Genomic DNA, 20,932 nt, shown 5'->3' with positions numbered 1-20,932 from the left:
CAGCTCCTGCAATCCTTCCTTCCCCTCTTCTGCTGGATTCCCTGAGCTCTGCCTAATGTTTGACTGTGGGTTTCTGCATCAGTTGCCGAATGAAGTCTCTGATGATGATTATGCTAAGGCTCTGTTCTATGAGTATAGCAGAATATCATTAAGAATCATTTTATTGACCTTTTTTTGCCAGTCATGTTTGGTTGTATCCTAGGTCTCTTGGCTATCCAGTCTCTGGTTCTTAGCCCTCCAGGCAGTGTCAGGTGTGGGCTCCCTCTTGTGGTGTGGGTCTCAAGTTGGATCAATCATTGGTTGGCTGCTCCCACAAGTTCTGCTCCACCTTTACCCCAAGACATCTTGTAGGCAGGACAAATTGTAGGTTGAAGGTTTTGTGGCTAGGTTTGGGTTGATGTCCCCATCCCTCCACTGGAAGCCTTGCCTGGTTACAGAAGATGGTTAGTTCAGGCACTGTATCCTCCATTACAAGGAGTCTTTGCTAGGGCCACCCTTGTAGGATTCCAGGGAGTTTCCATTGCATTAGGTTTCTACCTCCCCCAATTCCAGTCATCTCTCCCAGGACTTCCCCAACCTGGTCTCTCCTGTTCTCATTGCTACCTGCCCCCAGTCCACACACAAAATCTATTCTATTTTTCCTTCCCAGGGAGATTTATACCCCTTCACCCCCACCCCCTTGAGCCCTCCTTATTACTTAGCCTTTCAAGGTCTGTGGACTGTAGTGTGATTATCTTTTACTTTACAGCTAATATCCACTTATGAATGAGTACATACCATGTTTGTCTTCTTGGTCTGGGTTACCTCAGTTGGGGTGATTTTTTTCTAGTTCTATCCATTTGCCTGTGAATTTCATGATGTCTTTTTTTGTTTTTGTTTTTGTTTTTGGAGACAGGGTTTCCTTGTGTAGCTTTTCACCTTTCCTGGAACTCACTTGGTAGCCCAGGCTGGCCTCAGACTCACAGAGATCCGCCTGCCTCTGCCTCCCGAGTGCTGGGATTAAAGGTGTGTGCCACCACCGCCCGGCTGTCATTTTTTTTTTTTAAACAACTGAGTAAAACTCCATTGTGTAAATATACCACATTTTCTTTATCCATTATTCAGTTTAGGGACAACTCATTGTTTCCAGTTTCAGGCTATTATGAATAAAGCTGCTATGAAAGTAGTTGAGTATGTGTCCTTGTGGTAGGATGGAATGTCCTTTGGGTATATGCCCAGGAGTGATATAGCTGGGTCTTGAGGTAGATTGATTCCCAATTTTCTGAGAAACCACCATATTGTTTTCCAAAGTGGCTATACTAGTTTGCACTCCTATCAGCAGGGGAGGAGTGTTCCCCTTGCTCCACATCCTCACCAGCATAAACTGTCAGTTGTGTTTTTGATCTTAGCCATTCTGACATATGTAAGATGGAATCTCAGAGTCATTTTGATTTGAATTTCCCTGATGGCTAAGAATGTTGAACAGTTCTTTAAGTGTTTCTCAGCTATTTGAGATTCCCCTGTTGAGAATTCTCTGTTTAGATCTGTACCCCATTTTTTGATTAGATTCTTTGGTTTGTTGATGTCTAGTTTCTTGAGTTCTTTATATATTTTAGATATTATTATATTATTTTAGATATTAGCCCTCTGTCACATTTGGAGTTGGTGAAACTCTTTTCCCATTCTGTAGGCTGCTGTTTTGTCCTGTTGACAGTGTCCTTTGCCTTACAGAAGCTTTTCAGTTTTATGAGGTCCCGTTTATTAATTGTCGATCTTAATGCCTGCACCATTGTTATTCTGTTCATGAAGTTGTCTCCTGTGCCAATGTGTTCAAGGCTATCCCCCACTTTCTCTCCTGTCAGGTTCAGTGTATCTAATTTTATGTTGAGGTCTTTGATCCAGTTGAACTTGAGTATTGTGCAGGGTGATAGACATGGATCTATTTGCAGTCTTTACATTTATTCATACATTCAGTTAGACCAGCACTATTTTTGAAGATGCTTTCTTTTTTCTATTGTATAATTTTGGCATAAAAAAAAAACAGGTGTCCATAGGCATGTGGATTTGTGTCTGGGTTTTCAATTCAATTCCATTAATTGACTTGTCTGTTTTTATGCCAATGCCATTTTTTAAAATTACTATTGCTCTGTAGTACAGCTTAAAATCAGGGATGGTGATAACTCCAGAAGTTCTTTTATTGTACAGAATTGTTTTAGCTCCTGTTTTTTTCCATATGAAGTTGAATATTGTTCTTTCAAGGTCTGTAAATAATTGTGTTGGAATTTTGATGGGAATTTCGTTGAGTTTGTAGGTTTTGGTAAGATGGCTATTTTTACTATGTTAATCCTACCAATCCATGAGTATGGGAGATCTTTCCATCTTCTGATATCTTCTTCAATTTCTTTCTTCAAAGACTTGAAGTTCTTGTCATACAGATCTTCACTTACTTGGCTAGAGTTACCTTAAGATACTTTCTATTATTTATGGTTATTGTGAAGGGTGTTGTTTCCCTGATTTCTTTCTTAGCCTGTTTGTCATTTGTATATATGAGGGCTTCTGATTTTTTTAGTTAATCTTGTGTCCAGCCACTTTACTAAAAGTGTTTATCGGCTGTAGGAGTTCCCTGGTAGAATTTTTGGGATCAGTTATGTATACTGTCTTGTCATCTGGGAATAGAGGTACTTTGACTTCTTCTTTCCAGTTTGTATCCCTTTGATGTCCTTTAGTTGTCTTACTGCTCTAGCTAGAACTTCGGGTACTATATTGAATAGGTATGGGGAGAGTGGACAGCCTTGTCTTGTTCCTGATTTTAGTGGAATTGCTTTGAGTTTCTCTCCATTTAATTTGATGGTGGCTATAGGCTTGCTATAAATTGCCTTTATTATGTTTAGGTATGTCCTTTGTATCCCTGGTCTAAGACTTTTATTATGAAGGGATGTTGGATTTTGTAAAAGGCTTTTTCAGTGTCTGATGAGATGATCATGAAGTTTTTTTCTTTCAGTTTGTTTATATGGATTATGTTGACAGATTTTTGTATGATGCACCATCCCTGCATTTCTGGGATGAAGCCTACTTGATCATGGTGAATGATCTTTTTGATGTGTTCTTGGATTGAGTTTGCAAGTATTTTATCAAGTATTTTTGCGTCAATGTTCAGAAGGGAAATTGGTCTGTAGTTCTCTTTCTTTGTTGAATCTTTGTGTGGTTTGGGTATCAGGTGACTGTGGCCTCACAAAATGAACTGGGTAATGTTCCTTCTGTTTCTATTTTGTGGAATGAGTTGAGGAGTATCGGTAGAATTCTGTACTAAAAACGTCTGACCCTGTGCTTTTTTTAGGGGGTTGGGAGGTCTTTAATGACAGTGTCTATTTCCCTAGGGGTTATAGGTCTGTTTAAATTGTTTATCTGGTCTTCATTTAACTTTGGTAAGAGGTATCTATCAAGAAAATTGTCCATTTCTTTTAGATTTTCCAATTGTATGGAGTACAGGTTTTTGAAGTATGACCTAATGATTCTTTGGCTTTCCTCACTGTCTATTGTTCTGTCCCCTTTTCATTTCTGATTTTGTTAGTTTGGATATTCTCTTTTTGCCTTTTAGTTAGTTTGGGTAAGAGTTTCTCTATCTTTTTGATTTTCTCAAGATCAACTCTTTGTTTCATTGATTCTTTGTATTGATCTCTTTGTTTATATTTTATTGATTTCAGCCCTCAGTTTCATTATTTTCTGCCTTCTATTCCTCTTGGGTGTTTGCTTCTTTTTGTTCTAGAGCTTTCAAGTGTGCTGTTAGTTGCTAGTATGAGATCTCCACAGTTTCTTTATGAAGGCACTTAGTGCTATGAACTTTCCTCTTAGCTTCACTTTCATTGTGTCCCATAGGTTTGGGTATGTTGTTCATTCATTTCACTGAATTCTAGGAGGTCTTTAGTTTTTTTCTTTAGTTCTGTCTTGACCCAGTTTTCATGAGTTTGTAGGCTTTTTGCATTTCTGTTGTTGAAATACAGCTTTAATCCATGGGTAGTCTGATAGGATACAGGGGGTTAACTCAGTTTTATTGTATCTGTTGACTTGCTGTGTGACCTAGTATATGATCAAGTTTGGAGAAAGTTCCATGAGGTTCTGAGAAGAAGGTATATTCTTTTCTGTTTGGGTGAAATGTTCTATAGATATTTGTTATTCTATAGATATTTGGTTTATAATAATGTTAACTCCATTATTTCTGTTTAGCTTTTGTCTGGATGACCTGTCCATTGGTGAGAGTGGGGTATTGAAGTCTCCTACTATTAATGTGTGAGGCTTGATATATGATTTAAGCTTTAGTAATGTTTCTTTTACAAATGTGGGTGCCTTTGCATTTGGGGCATAGATGTTAAGAATTAAAACATCATCTTGGTGAATTTTTCCTTTGATGAGTATGAAATGTCCTTCCCTATCTCTTTTGATTAATTTTAGATTGATGTCTATTTTGTAAGATATTAAAATAGATACACCAGCTTGCTTCTCAGGTCCATTTGCATGGAAAACCTTTTTCCAACCCTTTAATCTGAGGTAATGTCTATCTTTGATGTTGAAGTTTGTTTCTTGTATGCAGCAGAGGGATGAATCCTGTTTTTGATCCATTCTGTTAGCCTATGTCTTTCGTTTTTAGTTTTTGTTTTTTTGAGACAGGGTTTCTCTGTGTAGTTTTGGTACCTGTCCTGGATTTTGCTCTGTAGACCAGGCTGGCCTCGAACTCACAGAGATCTGCCTGGCTCTGCCTCCCCAGTGCTGGGATTAAAGGTGTGCGCCATCACCACCTGGCTTAGCCTATGTCTTTTTGTTGGGGAATTGAGTCCAGTGATATTGAGAGATATTAATGACTAATGATTGTTAATTCTTGTTATTTTGTTGTTGTTGATGATGGTTTTGTGTATGGGTTGTGCTTCCCTTCTTTTGGTATTTCTGATGTGAGGTTATTTCCTGTGTTTTCATGGGTGTAGTTAACTTTCTTGGGTTGGAATTTTCTTTCTAGTACCTTTTGTAGGGCTGGATTTGTGGATAGATATTGTTTAAATTTGATTTTGTCATGGAATATCTTGTTTTCTTCATCTTGTGGTGATTGAAAGTTTTGCTATCATCTGTGGTCTCTTAGAGTCTGCAGGACACCACCAGTTCAGGCCTCTCTGCCTTTTAGAGTCTCCCTTGAGAAGTCAGGTGTAATTCTAATAGGTCTGCCTTTATATGTTATTGGCCTTTTCCCCTTGCAGCTTTTAATATTCTTTCTTGATTCTTTATTTTAGTATTTTGATTATTGTGTGGTGTGGGGACTTTCTTTTCTGGTCTAATCTAGTGTTCTGTAAGCTTCTTGTATCTTTATAGGCATGTCCTTTAGGTTAGAAAAATTTTCTTCTATGATTTTGTTAAAAATCTTTTCTGGGCCTTTGAGCTGGGAGTCTTCTCCTTCTTCTCTTCTTATTATTCTTAGGTTTGGTCTTTTCATAGTGTTCCAGATTTCCTGGATGTTTTTTGTCCAGAGTTTTTTTTTTTTTTTAAAGATGTAACATTTTCTTTGACTGTTGTATATATTTCTTCTATTTTATCTTCAATGCCTGAGATTCTCTCTTCCATCTCTTGCATTCTGTTGGTGATGCTTGCGTCTGTAGTTCCCATTTGTTTACCTAAATTTTTCATTTCCAGAATTTCCTCAGTTTGTGTTTTCTTTATTGCTTCTTTTTCCATTTTCAGATCTTGAACAGTTTTATTTGTTTTCTTTACCCGTTTGTCTGTTTTTTCTTGGTTTTAAGGGATTTATTCATTTCCTTCAGTTGTTTGTGTTTTCCTGAATTTCTTTAAGGGATTTATTCATTTCCTCTTTAAGGACCTCTATCATCTTCATAAAGTTGGTTTCAAGATCGTTTTCTTGTGCTGCAGCTGTGTTGGGATGTTCAGGGCCTGCTGTTGTAGGATAGCAGGGTTCTGGAGTAGGATAGCAGGGTTCTGGAGTAGGATAGCAGGGTTCTGGAGTAGGATAGCAGGGTTCTGGTGGAACCGTATTGCCCTGGCTGTTGTTGATTGTGTTCTTACACTTGTTTAGGCATTTGGGTTAGGCATGATTATAGGTCCAGGTGCTGATTTCTGAGTTTGTCTTTGTTTGATGGGTGTTTTGTTCCTTCATTTCTGTTTCCCCTTTGGTCTTTTGGTTTTTGTTGTCTGGATTTCTGGCTGCCAGTGTGACCTCTGGTCCGGCAGGGAGTCTCTGTCCAAGTTGGGGGCTGGACTTCTGGTGGCTAGCTTGGCCTTTGGTCCAGCAGGGGACAAAAGTTGGGGATGGGACATGATGATGAAGACGGGAGTGGGGATTGGGGATTGGGGATAGTGTTGGGGGGTTGTGCACCAAAAGAGAGGTCTGTGGATGGGCTGCCTATGGCTGGTGTGGTTCAGCAGTGTCTGCCTGAGTTGCCTATCTATTTTTCTGACTGGCATGACCTGCACCAGTTCTTCTAACTGGTGTGGCCTGTACCTGAGCAGCAGGTATCCTGGGGTGGGGGGCAGCAAGAGTGGGTGGTGGGGTGGGGAGGGGTGGCGGCAGGGGTGGATGGTGGGGTGGGGAGGGGTGGCGGCAGGGGTGGGTGGTGGGGTGGGGAGGGGTGGCGGCAGGGGTGGGTGGTGGGGTGGGGAGGGGTGGCGGCAGGGGTGGGTGGTGGGGTGGGGAGGGGTGGCGGCAGATTGGATCTTTGGGATCCAAGCTGAGGGTGTAGGAGGGTTCCCAGGGCGGGTGGGCCTCTTAGCTGTTCTTTTGATTGGTGTGGCCTGTACCTGAGCAGTGGATATCCCTAGATTTTTTTCATATATTTTGACTATGGTTTCCCTTTCTCCAATTCCTCCCAGATCCTCCCCACCTCCTCTCTCACCTGAATCCACACTCTTTCTTTTTCTCCTTAGAAAACAAATTGGTATCTAAAATAATAATAAAAACACTAAATTGGAAACCATAATATATGCAAAAGACCTGTAAGGTTAAAAAAAAGAGCCTCCAAAAATGTCATTGAGTTTGTTTTGTGTTGGCCTTCTACTGCTTGACTTGGTGTCTGCCCTTGAGAATGGTTTGTATCTCCAGTGAGACTCTATTGGAGACAACTAACTGTTCATTTGTGAGTGGCTATCAATTGCAGATAGTGTCAGGGTTAGGGATGGGGGCTTGTGTCCACTTCCCCTCTCAGCACAAGACCCCATCTGGCCCAGACCCATGCAGGCCCTGTGTATGCTGCCACGGTCTTGGTGAGTTCATATTTGTGTTAATCCTGCTGCATTTAGAGGGCCTTATTTTCTTGGTGTCCTGAATCCCTTGTGGCTCTTAAAGTCTTTCTGTCTCCTCTTCAGCAGGGTTCCCTGAGCCCTGAGGGGAGGGATTGGATGGAGACATCCCATTTAGGACTGTATATTCCAAGGTCTCTCACTTTCTGCACATTGTCTAGTTGTGGTTCTCCATGTTCGTTCCCATCTACTACAGGAGGGCGCTTCGCTGATGATGGCGGAGCAAGGTACTGATCTCCGAGTATAGCTGAATGTCATTAGATGCCTGTAGGTCTTGGCCTAGGATTGAGGCTTCCTGAGACTTGCCCATTCTGTATTAGCATGTCTATTGCTGTTGTCCTTATTCAGGTCATGTTTAGGCAGCCATGTTGGTGAGACTTCTGGGCATAGATTCTCTGAAGTGTCTAGGAGACACAAGAGATTGACTTTAAAAGTCTGCTCTGGGCTTTAAACCCCAGAGTCCATGAACACTCTACCCTTGAGCTGCCCCTGCGTCCAGATATTTAACTTCTAAGTCTTGTGTCTGGGAGTTTCAGACTGCTGCCCATGTACAACAGAGCTATAGTAACGTGAATTGTCAAAATGCTCAGCTCAGAACTTAGAGGAAGCTGAAGAAATTGTTCACATGCTGATGGGTACAGAAGCCCTGGAACATGTGTCCCTAGATGGGTTTGAGTTTCTCTGATAATGGAGTCTGAAGACTCTACTCACACTAGGTATGAATCTCATATGAACATTAAGAATAGTTGTCATTTGGATGACAGTGCATTCTACTTAATAGCCACCTATAGATTTATTTTTTGTTAAAGCAATAAATCTCTTAAAAACTCATCTGTTGAATTGGGATCTATGAGCCTTTTAATAGGGTTTTTGAAAGAGGGTGCAAAATTTATAGCTCCATATAAATTGCCTGACAGGGAAGTTAAGGTTAGTAGAGCTTTGTTCAGTCAGTCTGTCATAGTTGAACCCAGAAGCAAAAAGACCTGTTTCATCCTCCTCCTGCAGTGCTAGGTGCCAGAAGCCTCGTTTTTTAGAATAGTATTCTCTTAACTTAGGGTGGCAGAGCGGACGGAGTTCTATTACTCAGGAAGGCATTTCATAAGTACAAGACTGATTTGAAATGTTGACTGATCTCATTTAGTATTCTTCATGTCAGGGAAAGACAGTGCATTTGTGCAAGTCAGAATCTGGGAGTCATCTTAGACCCTGTTCCTTATCTGTCACAGGTGCATGCAGTCACTCTGTCAGATCTTAAAGGTCTCCTGGTCACACACCCACTCTCCTCATGGCCACCACTCCAGTCTGCACCATCACCCTTTGTCTGAAGAAGCCACCTCCCCCACAACAGAGTGACCTTTCAAAACACACACCCGTGAGAGCATCATTGGCTTCACACTGTTCTTAGCACAGGGAACGGCTAGCCTGTGGATGATAAGGTCTCTCTCCAGCCTCACCTTGAAGAACTGCCCTTGCTGGGATCTGTGCTCCAGCCTCACAGCCTCTTCTTGCCCTTGAGAAAGCAGCCCGGACACCACTGTTTGCCAGTGACTTCCTGACCCCCCCATCAGAGCTGTTTCTTGACTCTGATCTCTAGACCCACTCTCCTTTACTCACGGTGTCTGCATAGATCTAGAATTAGACATTCGAGCCAGGCATGGTGGTTCATGTCTGACATGCCACCATATGGGAGGCTGAGGCAGGGGGATCATTGCATAATTGAGGTTACCCTATATAGTGAAAACAAATTGGATACTTGGTACTATGTTGGGCGTGTGTGTGAGCGCACATGCCAGAGGTTAACTTTGAGTGCCAGTCCACTGTGATGCATTTACACACCTTGCTTCTGATGTAAGTGCTGGGAATTGAATTCAGGTCCTCATGGTTGCATGACAAGCGTTTTACTGACAGGCATCTCCTCAGCTACTGGTGGTGTGGTGGTTTGAATTACATGTGTCTCTCCTGCAGAAAACAGGCTCCACGAGCTGCATTTATGCCCATATTCTCATCAAGTTCCAACACTTGGTTCAGGGTTGGAAAAAAGTAGTTGCTCCATATATGTGTTGAATGAATAAATGGCTGTTTTTAATTGTTTAGGTAGAGGAAGAAGAACCCACTGGATACATTCGATATGAAAAATTCCTTCCAGTGATGACCAGAGTACTTCTGGAGAGAAAGTAAGGAAGTAAACCCAATTTTAAGGCAGGATAGCTAGAATTACATTAATTTCAAAACATTTGACTTGGCCAGGTGTGATGCCTTATGCCTGTGATTCCAGCATTTGAGGGGGCTGAGGCAGGAGGATTGTCACAAATTTGAGGCTAACCTTAGTTACATAGTTTCAAGCCATCCTGAGCTACATAGTTTGGCCTCAAAACAAAACCAAACCAAACCACTTGGCTTTTTATATTTTGTTTACCCAGTATATGTCTTAGGGTAGTTTCCTCTAGCCTTTCAGGGTTCTTCAGGCTGGTTTAGGGGTGTGCTTATAAATATCAACCATGCTAGTATTTATTAATCTAAGCAAGGTAAATGAAAAGGTGAAGGAGCTACAAAAAAGAACAATGTTGTAGTTATGTTTAATTGTGAATTATCATTTTAAGGGAAAAATTAACACTAGTTACTCTCCTAGCATAAGTACAGCATTAGCATTCTGCATTTGAGTGATTGTAGAGGTTTTGGTCCTAGATAAGTTTATTTTCATATCAACGAGAGATGCTAATAGGTAATAATAAACATTCCTGAGGGGTAGGTACTGTTGATTTTCAGATCCAGAAATCCAAAGTAATTTCATCAAGGGAAATGCCATTAGCTTCGTATATTAGTGGCTTTTATTTTGTTTAATGCAGTCATTTATCATGTAGAGACTGAGATAAATATGCTGGCATTAATTCACTTTATTATAAAATTACAGATACAGACCAATTGCTGAAGATGTCCTTCTTAGAGCTTTTGAGGTAGGTGAGCTCCAGGTTATTCATGTATATGTGAAAAATTAATTCATCATATAGAATTTATTCAACAAAGAAAATAAATCTACTTTCCCCAGGTTTTGGATCCAGCTAGACGAGGGTTTCTGACTAAAGACGAACTGGTCAAGTTCATGACTGAGGAAGGTCAGAGTGCTTTATTTCTTTTAAGAGTAATTTATGCAAAGATTAATAGGTTTAAAGATGTTTATTTTATTTTTTAAGTGTGTGTGTGTGTGTGTGTGTGTGTGTGTGTGTGTGTGTGTTACCCATAGAGGCTAGAAGCATTGTGTCCCCCTGTAGCTGGAGTTACAGGTGGTTGCCACCTGACATGGATACTGGGAACTGAACTCAGGTTCTCGGCAAGAACAGTGCATGCTCTTACCTGCTGAGCCATCTCTGCAGCCCCAGTGAATATGTTTTAAACAGTTATGCAAAAGTTATAGGAGATGATACTTTAAAAGCAATTATTTGGTTAATAATTTTGGTTTGGTTTGGTATTTGACTTTGTGTAATAGAAGTGTAATGATTGCTTGTATAAATTGTGTTTGCCTCTTTCACTTAAAATACTTCCTGAATAAAAGACATGCCACTTAAAGAACACAAACTGTCATAAACCAATGTCTTTTAAGACAGAAGACTTGAATTATAGTATATAAAAATTTCCTTTAAAAGACCTTCTTAGGTGGTAAAATAGCCTAAATTGAATGTGAATTCACATAAAACTATATTTTCTTATGATAATGGGACCTCCTCCCACAAATACCTATATATTCCCTTCAAACATTCTCTTTTTACATTCGTGTATACATGTGTTTTCCCTGACTGTAAGCAGCTGGATGGACAGTCGTTAATGCTGCACACACACACACACACACACACACACACACACACACCCTATACTAATATACTAAGGGAGGCGCTCTCCTTCCTCAGCTCAGCTCCCAGATGCACAGAGCAAGTCCTGTGTGATGCAGCAGTCACACACCAGTTGAGAGCACGGACATGGGTATCATTTTGAGCAAGGAGACCAGTATTGGAAGCTCTGTGCATACCTGGTTTGGCCTTTTAACTCAGGTCACATCAGGAAACAGGAAGTGAGAGAAGGAATAGTGTGAAAGTCATAGCTGCCATCCAGGACCGCCCACCATGTTAAAATCATCTGAGTGGTTAACTTTATTAATTAACCAAAGATGAAAAGAAGTAAACCCTAAAGTGTGTTGGGCCACAGGAAATGACTAAAAACAGCCACAGAGGTCCAGTGACTCCTACTGTGTGCCTGTTGTATGTTTGTTGGTAAAGCACAATGGGAGGTCATGATACTGGAATCTGATTCCTTTCTTGAGCATATTATAGTCTTACTGGGGAAGCAAAGCTAACCTGTGAGATAGATCAATAGGAGACATTAGAAAAATAACTATCAGAAGATCAATGCAAGCTCAAACTAGCCTGGAAAGCTTGGCCCAGGGAGGCTGACAGAGAAAATAGCTTCCTTGAGAAGGTAGATTTATTTGTTTGCTTTTGTTTTAAGACAGGGTTGCGTTCCATAACCCAGGTGAATCTGTGTATCCCAGGCTGGCATTAAACTCAAGGCAATTCTCCTGCTGCTGCCTCCTAGATGGGATTACAGATGGGAACCACCATGCCTTGCTTCAGAAGATAGGGTGAGCCATTGAGGGCAGGCATAAGAAGATCTTATGTTATAGTCCCTCACATATCATAGGTATGAATTCCAACAAATGAGCTATGAATGAACAAACCAGTAGCAGAGTGAAGACAGGTAAGTCGGTTTGTGGGAAATGGATAAAGCAATAGGAACAAAATCTGGAAGAAAGGCAGCCAGGCACATGGAGGAAGGTGAGCTCAGCCAGTCTGCAAGCCCTATTGGCCAACAACAGGAAAGGGATGGAGGTGGATTGGGGCTAAATTGTAGAGGCCTGCTCTTGAGTTTGGGTCATCCCCTGGGCGGTGGAGAGTTGGACTGAGTCACCCAGTTCAGCCCTGCTGTGGGAAAGAGATTCTGGTGCTGGTCGGTTTGTAGGTGAGTAAGAAAGGATCAGCTAGTGAGATGAGCTGGGAGTCCCCTTCAGATTCCCTATATCGGCCTGGCCTGGCGTAGGGAATAGAGAAAGGGAATTGTCGCAGCAGGACTCTATCACAGGACCTTGGGCCGTGGTGACTAACAGAGAGCAGGAGCAAAATGGGAGAGGAGTATAAAGTAACACCAAGACTTTGCCCTGGACCACGGAGTCAATGGTAGTAATGCTGCTGACTGAAACAGTGAAGTCAGGGGCTGGCTGCACTGTGTGTAGGGACAACATGGCCGTGAGGGTCACAGAAAGGTGCTTATGAGAATTTCCAGGAAGGTATATTTAGAGAGTTCTTGTACTTCCAGGACAACTGTTGGATATCCTAATAGACAGAGTCTGCCTTAGTTCTTTTCAGAGAAGAATATAAATGGTTTTAGTTATTTATTCCATGTTGTATGAGTCAGTATATTTGATAGGTACATATAAGATGCACCATGTCGTCTTAATGTGTCATTATTATTGGATGTAATATATCCTCCTTCTAAGTGCAGTTGCACCTGCCTAGTCCAGTACAATGGTTGCTTAAGAGGTGATTCTTTTAGAGCTCCTGGCTGTCCTGGAGCTCACTCTGTAGACCAGGCTGGCCTTGAACTCACAGATGCACCTGCCTCTGCTTTCCGAGTGCCTGGATTCAAGACCTGCACCACCAGGCCTGGTTAAGAAGTGATATTTTGGTTCTGAAAATTCCAAATTGTTTTGAAGTATATCCGAGTTTGGGAACTATAAAGTTACTTCCACAATCTTTTCATGGTATCCACAGAGCAGCCAACACACCTTTAAGTTTAAGAATGTACATTCTACATGCCCAGGAGATTGTAAGATAAACACTGTAAACCATACTGCATCAAGTACCTACAAGACAGAGTCCATGTGTCCAGGATGTATATTGCATCAGATGGTATTTAGCATCAGGGAAGATCTGAAGTCTTTTTTAAAACAAATACATGTTGCTATGTGTCAGATGTTCGTGCAAGCACTATTTGAATAATAACACATTTAATCCTTATCCCAAGCCCATGGGTGGAGAGTATTACCATCATCTGTATTGTGTAGAGTGGGAAGAGAGGTTAAGCAACCTGCCCAAGGTCATAAAGCTAGTAAGAGGGTGAGAGTTTGAATCTGTGAAGCTTGTCCTTCAAGCTTGTGCTTTTCCTGCTATCTTAAATCAAGTACTGTACAGCTCTTTCCTTGCCCAGTGTGGCGGTGACTGCTGTGAGCACGGCTTAGTCTAAGCAGTACAGTGGAGTGCTTCGGCCGATGTTGGTACTCTGGCCTTCCGGCCTCAGACTCAGTCCCCACTCACTTGCAGGGCATGCTGCATTGCTTGTGTGCTGTAAATGGAGATGGTAGTTCTCCCCTCTTGGGAGGTGTTGGGAGATTAACTTAGTTAGTATGTGTGAAATACTTAAATCAGTGCCAGGCTCTCACAGCAGTAGTCAGTGAGTGCTGGCTGCTGGGTGCTTCTCTCCCTTCCTTCCTTCCTTCCTTCCTTCCTTCCTTCCTTCCTTCCTTCCTTCCTTCCTTCCTTCTTCCCTCCCTCTGTTTCTTCCATGCTGGGAATCCCCAAGACCTTGCACATGGTAGATAATCATTCTGTCACTAATCTGTTTCTCAGACCTTGGTTATTTTTTGTTTGGGTTTTTTGTTTGCTTTTTGTTTTTCAAGATAGGGTTTCTCTGTGTAGCCCTGGCTGCCCTGGAACTCACTCTGTAGACCAGGCTAACTTTGACCTGCCCTCTGCCTCCCAAGCACTAGAATTAAAGGGGTACACCATCACTACCTAGTTGTCTGTCTGTTTTTTTTTTTTTTAAGTCAAAGCTAAGTCTAGCCTCAAGCTCACTTCTGCAGCCTGAGTGCTGGGATTGTAGGTATGCACCACTACACCTGCCACCCATTATTAGTGTGCTTTTGAGACTTACATCCAAGTTTACTTGGCAGCGGATTTAGATAACAAAAATCGGAATTTGTCACTTCAGCGTTTCAGGAATTCTTTCTTAGGAAGTGGGTGTGATGATGCATGTATATGAATCTAGCACTCAGAAGGCCAAGGTAAGAAAAACGTGAGTTTGAAGTCAGACCCCTGGACTTCATAGGACTCTGTCTCAAGCAACAGCAAAACAAAACAAAAATTAAAAATGAAAATCACAAAGCCCTTACCTATCTGCCTAAGTTCTGTACTGGTAGTTGAATTCCAACATAGAAAGCACTGTGGACGATGAGAAGTGTCTTAGGTTAATAAAGTAGGTAATGTGGTAATTTGAATGTAATTGGCCCCCATAAGCTCATAGAAGAGTGGCACCATTAGGGGGTGTGGCTTGTTGGAGGAAGAATGTCACTGTGGGGGTGGACTTTGAAGTCTCATATATGCTCAAGCCACACCCAGTGTCTCAGTTCATTTCCTGTTGCCTGTGGATCAAAGGTGTAGAATTCTCAGCTCCTTCTCTAGCACCATATCTGTCTGCATGCTGCCATGTCCCACCATGATGATAATGAACTGAACCTCTGAACTGTAAGTGAGCCACCTCAATTAAATGTTTTCTTTTATAAGAGTTGCTGTGGTCACCGTGTCTCTTCACAGCAATAGAAACCCTAATTGAAGACAGAAGTTAGTACCAGGCACTGGGGTATTGTTGTGATAGGCCTGACTGTAGTCAGAAATTTCTCTAGCCCTGCCTTGTCCAGCAGTCCAGGTGCATCTCTCCCACCCATGGTCCCACAGCCGCTTATAAAATAATTACTCAGAGGCTTATATTAATTACAAACTGTATGGCCTATAGCTTCAGCTTCTCACTAGCTAGCTCTTTCATCTTAAATCAACCCATTCCTATTAACCTATGCATTGCCACATGGCTTCTTGGCTTACCGGTACTTTCACGTCTTGCTTCTCCTGGCAGCGGCTTGCAGCGGTTTCCCCTGCCTCTGCCTGTCCTCTTCCTGTCTGTCCAGTTCAAATGTACTGCTTAACCTTATTCTGCCTTGCCATTGGCCAAACAGCTTTATTTATCAACCAATCACAGCAACACATATTCATAATGTACAGAAAGACATCCCACAGTACCTGACCATACTTTTGTTTGAAGGAACTTGGAACTGTGGATTATAGAAGCAGTTGAATGCTTTAAGTGCTGCTTAATGGGCCATATTAATAGGAACATCAAAGACAGTGGTGCTGAGTGTGATTTGATGAGCTGTGGGGGCCTGGATCAAGAGGCTTCAGAGGAGAAAATATTAATATGTTCTTTTGATATTTTGGTAAAGAATGTGGCTGCTTTTTCCTCTTGTTCAAAGAGTCTGCCTGAGGGTAAAGTGAAGAGTTTTGGATTAATTCTGGTGGCAGAAATAAAATCTCAAAACAGCCTAATATAGACTCTGTTGAGTGGTTACTAATGTTCATGCTTATAAAGATTTATAGTGAAAAGGAGCGAGCTGAGAAAGGAAAAATACAAAATGTACAACTTGAGGAGAAAAGGAGCACCAGAAAGTAGAATGGAGCTAAATCCTGTGGTCAAGGAGATAAATAGATTAAGAAATGGAATAAAGGGAGTCGTAACCTCAGGGCAAGATCCCACCCAGCTAAGTTTCCAATTTATGAAAAGGAATAAAAGCAAAGCTCAAAGCAGGGTGTGTTGGTGTACGTCTTTAATCGCAGCACTGGGAAGGCAGAGGAAGGCAGATCTCTGAGTTTGAGACCAGCCTGGTCCACAGATCCATTCTAGGTAAGCCAGGCTTGGGCCATGAAGGAAACCATGGAAAACAGAAAGTTGGTAAAGATATAATTGAACGCGGGGGGCATGTTCCAGCCCCAGAAAGCAGCAGAACTTGGTAGCTTCGGCCACTTGGTTCTGGAGTTAAGGATAGAAGAAAGGAACTCTGGACTTCGCCTCTGCAACTAAGGAAAGCCACTGAGGCCAGGCTTCACTGATTGGAAGCCTAGAGAAGCCATTGACTGAAGCTGTGAGGCTGAAGCCTGGATTACCTTGGAGAACCCAAGCTGTTAGAGATGTCAGAGTTGTGGGCTACCTGCTGAGGAAAGCTGCTAACAGGGACTGGAACCAGCCCAAGAGAGAGAAGTGTGTTGCAGTCAACAAAGCTGAAAGGAATTGGAGAGCTGAAAAGCATTTTGACATCAGATATGGGCATGCAGAGTTTGGAGTTTGCCTGGCTGGTTTTCAGACTTGCTTTGGTCCAGTATTTCCTCACCGTGCTTCCTCCCCTATGTTTTGGAATGGTAACGTATCCTGTGCCATTATATGTTGGAAGTATGTGATCTGTTTTTTTCACTTTGATTTTATAGGGGATTACAATTAAGAGATTTCATGAATCTCAAAAGAGACTTTGAACTTTGAAGCATTGTTTGAGACTGTGATAGACTATGAGAATTTTTGAAGTTGGACTAAATGTATTTTGCATTATGATATTGTTACAAGCTTATGGAGTTCAGGGAGTGGATTATGGTAGTTTGAATGTAGTTGGTCCTCATAAGCTCATAGGGAGTGGTACTATTAGGAGGTGTGGCTTGTTGGAGGAAGTATGTCACTGTGGGGGTGGGCTTTGAGGTCTCATATGTTCAAGCCACACCCAGTGTCTCAGGTCATTTCCTGTTGCCTGTGGATCAAAGGTGTAGAATTCTCAGCTCCTTCTCTAGCGCCATGTCTGTCTGTATGACATCATATCCCACCATAATGATAATGGACTGAACCTCTGAATTGTAAGCCACCCAATTAAATGTTATTTCCTTTATAAGAGTTGCTGTGGTCATGATGTCTCTTCACAGTGATAGAAACTTTAACTAAGACAGTAATCCTCCTCAAGCCTTGGTTTGCATAAGACTTTTCCCCTAAAGGTCAAGCGTGATGGCCTGGATACCCTGTATTTAAATTAACATTGGGACATAGTTCTGTCTTAAATAGTCTGCAGCTTTTTCTACATTCTTTTGGAGTTTCTGTCCTGCCCTGGTGAAGCCAGTTTCTAAGATTGCTTTCAGTTGTTACCTGAGTGTAATTAAAGCCCAGATTTTCTCTCCAACTTTTGATTTCATCTGACATCAACACCAGCCCAACACGGGGGAGTTTTAGGCTGAATGATGAGTGGCATCTCTGGTGGGGTTAACCCAGTGTGATTGAAACAGACCTGATGTAGTAGTGGGTGAGTGTCTGGTCCCTCTCTTCAGCAATAGCTAGCATTTAACCATCTCTCCATAGTTTCACTAAACACAATAAGTAGATTGACTTATAAGACTTTAGCTTCAAGCAAATACTTTTGCAATTTCAATAATTTTAATTTAAGTGAATAAACAACTTTGTTCATGGTGTTTTATGTACTCCTGCTGTTTTGACTGAAATAATGTATCCTATAGGTACCAGCAGGGTAGTAAATCTGCAACCTTGCAGGGTGTGTGGCAGCATGCCTTTTGAACCTCTGGATTCTCCTGTGTTGGCTGTACAGCTCCAGTGGAGAAAAAACTACAACAGCTGGGGCCTGTGGGCTCCATGGTGATGAAGCTGGCTAGTGGAGAGAGAAAAACCTCCTGACTATAAATGATGATCTCTCTTCTTGTCTCTCCAGGTGAGCCTTTTTCTCAAGAGGAAATGGAAGAAATGTTGTCTGCTGCAATTGATCCTGACTCAAATTCCATCAATTACAGGGACTACATCACAATGATGGTGATAGATGAAAATTAAACGCTCCAAAGACTTAATTTCTTTGTTCTTCTTTTAAGACGACTGTAAAGACTTAATTTCTAATTGAAAGGATAGTTTGAAAATTGCTTGTCCTAATTAATTTCACACTTTAGTTTATTATTTCCATATTTAGTGCCTTATGCCATAATTGTTTCAAGGTATTTTGTTTTGTAGAGATGGCCAATTTAAAACATAAATTATAGAATGACAAATTGATTATTTAAAAGGAACTGTAAAATACTTTAACGCTAAGTGTATTATTGCTTATTTTCCACAACTAGGCCAATGTTACCTTGAAATTAATTAAACAGAAAATGAAGATTGATCATAACACCCTAAGATTTGGCATAGAAAGCTCTTGTGGGGCAGAACAGCCCCAGCCTGGACGTGGACAACAGTGGGGTGCTGGCTGCTTCTTAGAGCAGCATAGACGCTGCTGGACAAGGAGCAGAGCAACTGGAATAACCACTAACAATTGATTTCTCCTGAATGCCAATTACAGATCTCATCTGAGAGTCTAATAGCTCCGTGTAAAATTGAAATGTGCTCATCCAGCATGTTGCCATTTATGGAACAGCTAAAGGAGGTGAGATAATTGAATCCAGAGAAAGGAAGACTGAATGAAAACTGGAAATGGCAATTCCTTTTGTGCTCTTTAGAGTCCTCACCTATTCAGAATATCTGTCATGGGAATATTGTCCTGAGTACTGAGTGTATTCAGTCTGTTGTTACCAGAATGGAGTACCTGAAATGGACTGACTCCATAAGAAAGAGGTTCATTTAGCTCACAGTTAGAGATGTCAAGGTCCAGGCAACACTGTGTACGCTGAGCGAGGGCCACTCTTGCATGTACCTTGCCAAGGTGCAGCTAGCCAGACAGGAGCACGTGGTGGAGCAGTCGCAGAGGCTGGGAGGGGGGTCAGGCTTGCTCCCCTCTTTTACAGTGGTCCTCTCATGAGAATTACTTTCTAGGCTGGGGAGGTGGCTCAGTGGGTAAAAGCATTTGCTGAGTATGAAGATGGATTGGATTCTAATTAATCAAAGACACAGTTTAGTGAGGGAGACTTGCAAGTCCATCAGCAACCACACATTCAGGGACTAAATATTGCACATGGGAAGCAGTTGACTCAGCCTGGTGGGGGTGAGGGTGTTTCTAGTGGACAGTTTAAAACAGGTAACACGGGACTTACTGACTTAATAGTTCATAAGTTCTGAAGAAGTCATTCTTTGAGTAGTTTACTTCAGAGACAGAGCATGTCAGCAGGAGAACATCAGATCAAAACCCCAGAGGTGTCATGAAACCCAAGAATCTGGGAATTGAAAGTCTGGTTTATAGATATTTGGGACCCGATGAGAGATGAAAAGGTCGGAGTGGGAGACAGGAATTGTGTCCTAAGAGATAATGGGCTAATTGGGGTTAAGGTTTCAGTGTTTGAATGTGAATTTGATTCTGAACATCACAGAGAAAGTAGTTGGAGCTGTAAATAGCCTGAGAAACAACTTGAAGTGTGGTGAGGAGAACAGCTGGTAGGCTGGTTGGCAGCTTGAGGGACTTGGGAAAGTCGAACATAAAGCCGGGCTTCTGGCTTGAATACGTTGTAAATAATGATAGCAGCCATTCAGATAAGACACCCAAGGAGCAGGCTAATGAGCTTGACCGTGGTCCTCTCTGGCTTAAGGAGCTTGTAGAACATAGAAAAATCAATGGAATAAATAAGGGGATATCTGCTAGAGACATGGGCTTTGGAGTTGTCAGCACATAGTGTCCAGGAAAGAGAAGAAGATCAAGGACAGAACTGGGGGAGATAGTGAGTTTGGGGGGAGCAGAAGAGGAGCCTGTAGAGCATGGGAAGAAGCCTGAGAGGAGGGGAAGCCATGGCAGGAGAGACTCTTGAGGAGACCGGAACCAAGCCAGATGTGGTGGAGATATGAAATAACTGATGATGGAGAAACATCCTTCAGTTTGAGTACCAGCACATTCACTGAGAACCTCTCTCGGGGCAGACTTGCCAAGTGGCAGGTAGTGAAGTCCAGTGGCTCCAGGAATAAGCGGATGTGAGAAAGAGCCTGGAGGACAGGCTACTGAGCAGTAGAGAGGAGAGAGAAGGTAGAGGGAGGGAGTTTGGAGGATATAAACTGTGCAGGTATGCTGTATGTTTGCATTTAAAAGGTTGAGATAAGGCAGAGGGCACAGGATACTCAGAGGGGCCAGGGTCCCGGGCTACAAAGGTCTTGACCTTGGTTATGGACATGAACTAATGTATGTGGTCTCTGTCCAGTGGCCTCTAGCTCTACTTTCTTTTGTTGTTGTTAAGATAGGGTCTTGCTGTTCTTACCACTTGTGACTCTTCTGCTTCTGCCTCCCTAGGGCTAGGACTCCAGGCCTGGGCCTCGACACTTGGCTGTACTGTCTGTGAATGAGAAGGAAGAGGGTAGGCTACAGAGCTAGAGAGATCATACAGATTGAAATGTTCTGTGGGAAATGAGAGAGTTGGGGGGTAGTCTACCAAAGAGTTTTCAAGAAATCCTGGAGGGTTTTGTCTAGTAACCCAGGCCCAGGAGCAAATATGGAAAGTGCTGTTGAGTCAAGGTAGGTGAAATGCAAGGGCAGAAGGTCAAGACTGACGAGGAGTCAGCAGAAGTCAGTGACAGTGATGGTCTGTGGGCTAAGGTGGGAGGGCAGTGCAGCTGGAATTCAGCTCGTGTGGAGGGCGGTAAGACTCCCTCCGAAGGGCAGCACTTGCTGTGTGGTCAGATGGCGTGCCGTTCCTGGAAACGGTGTTCTGCTTGTGGTTTGACTTGCTGTGTTGCTGTAGAGCATTGCTTTCTTCCATGCTGTTACAATTAGTGATAGTACACAGTACTTAGCCATCTCTTACTGTGTGCCAGGCACTATTCTAAGTGCTGTACTTAGTTCACTCACTTA

The 20,932-nt window shown here is 42.2% G+C and overlaps 1 protein-coding gene across 4 annotated transcripts in view; it reads left to right on the top strand.

Moving 5' to 3' along the window:
• Efcab2 (EF-hand calcium binding domain 2) overlaps positions 1-18,023 on the top strand; it is a 101,549-nt gene extending 83,526 nt beyond the window's left edge. For all 4 annotated transcript variants that reach the window (XM_059280272.1, XM_059280269.1, XM_059280270.1 and 1 more), the window contains 4 exons: positions 9,364-9,443; positions 10,181-10,223; positions 10,316-10,382; positions 17,891-18,023. In XM_059280272.1, the coding sequence (XP_059136255.1) occupies positions 9,364-9,443; positions 10,181-10,223; positions 10,316-10,382; positions 17,891-18,006 (306 nt within the window). In that variant the 3' untranslated portion in view covers positions 18,007-18,023. The remainder of the gene's footprint in view (positions 1-9,363; positions 9,444-10,180; positions 10,224-10,315; positions 10,383-17,890) is intronic.
• Positions 18,024-20,932: the final 2,909 nt, after the last annotated feature.

Source organism: Peromyscus eremicus, chromosome 15, assembly GCF_949786415.1.
Source record: "Peromyscus eremicus chromosome 15, PerEre_H2_v1, whole genome shotgun sequence".
Taxonomy (NCBI): domain Eukaryota; kingdom Metazoa; phylum Chordata; class Mammalia; order Rodentia; family Cricetidae; genus Peromyscus; species Peromyscus eremicus.
Note: the sequence above shows the minus strand (reverse complement) of the source record. Positions and strands in the feature narration are given on the sequence as shown.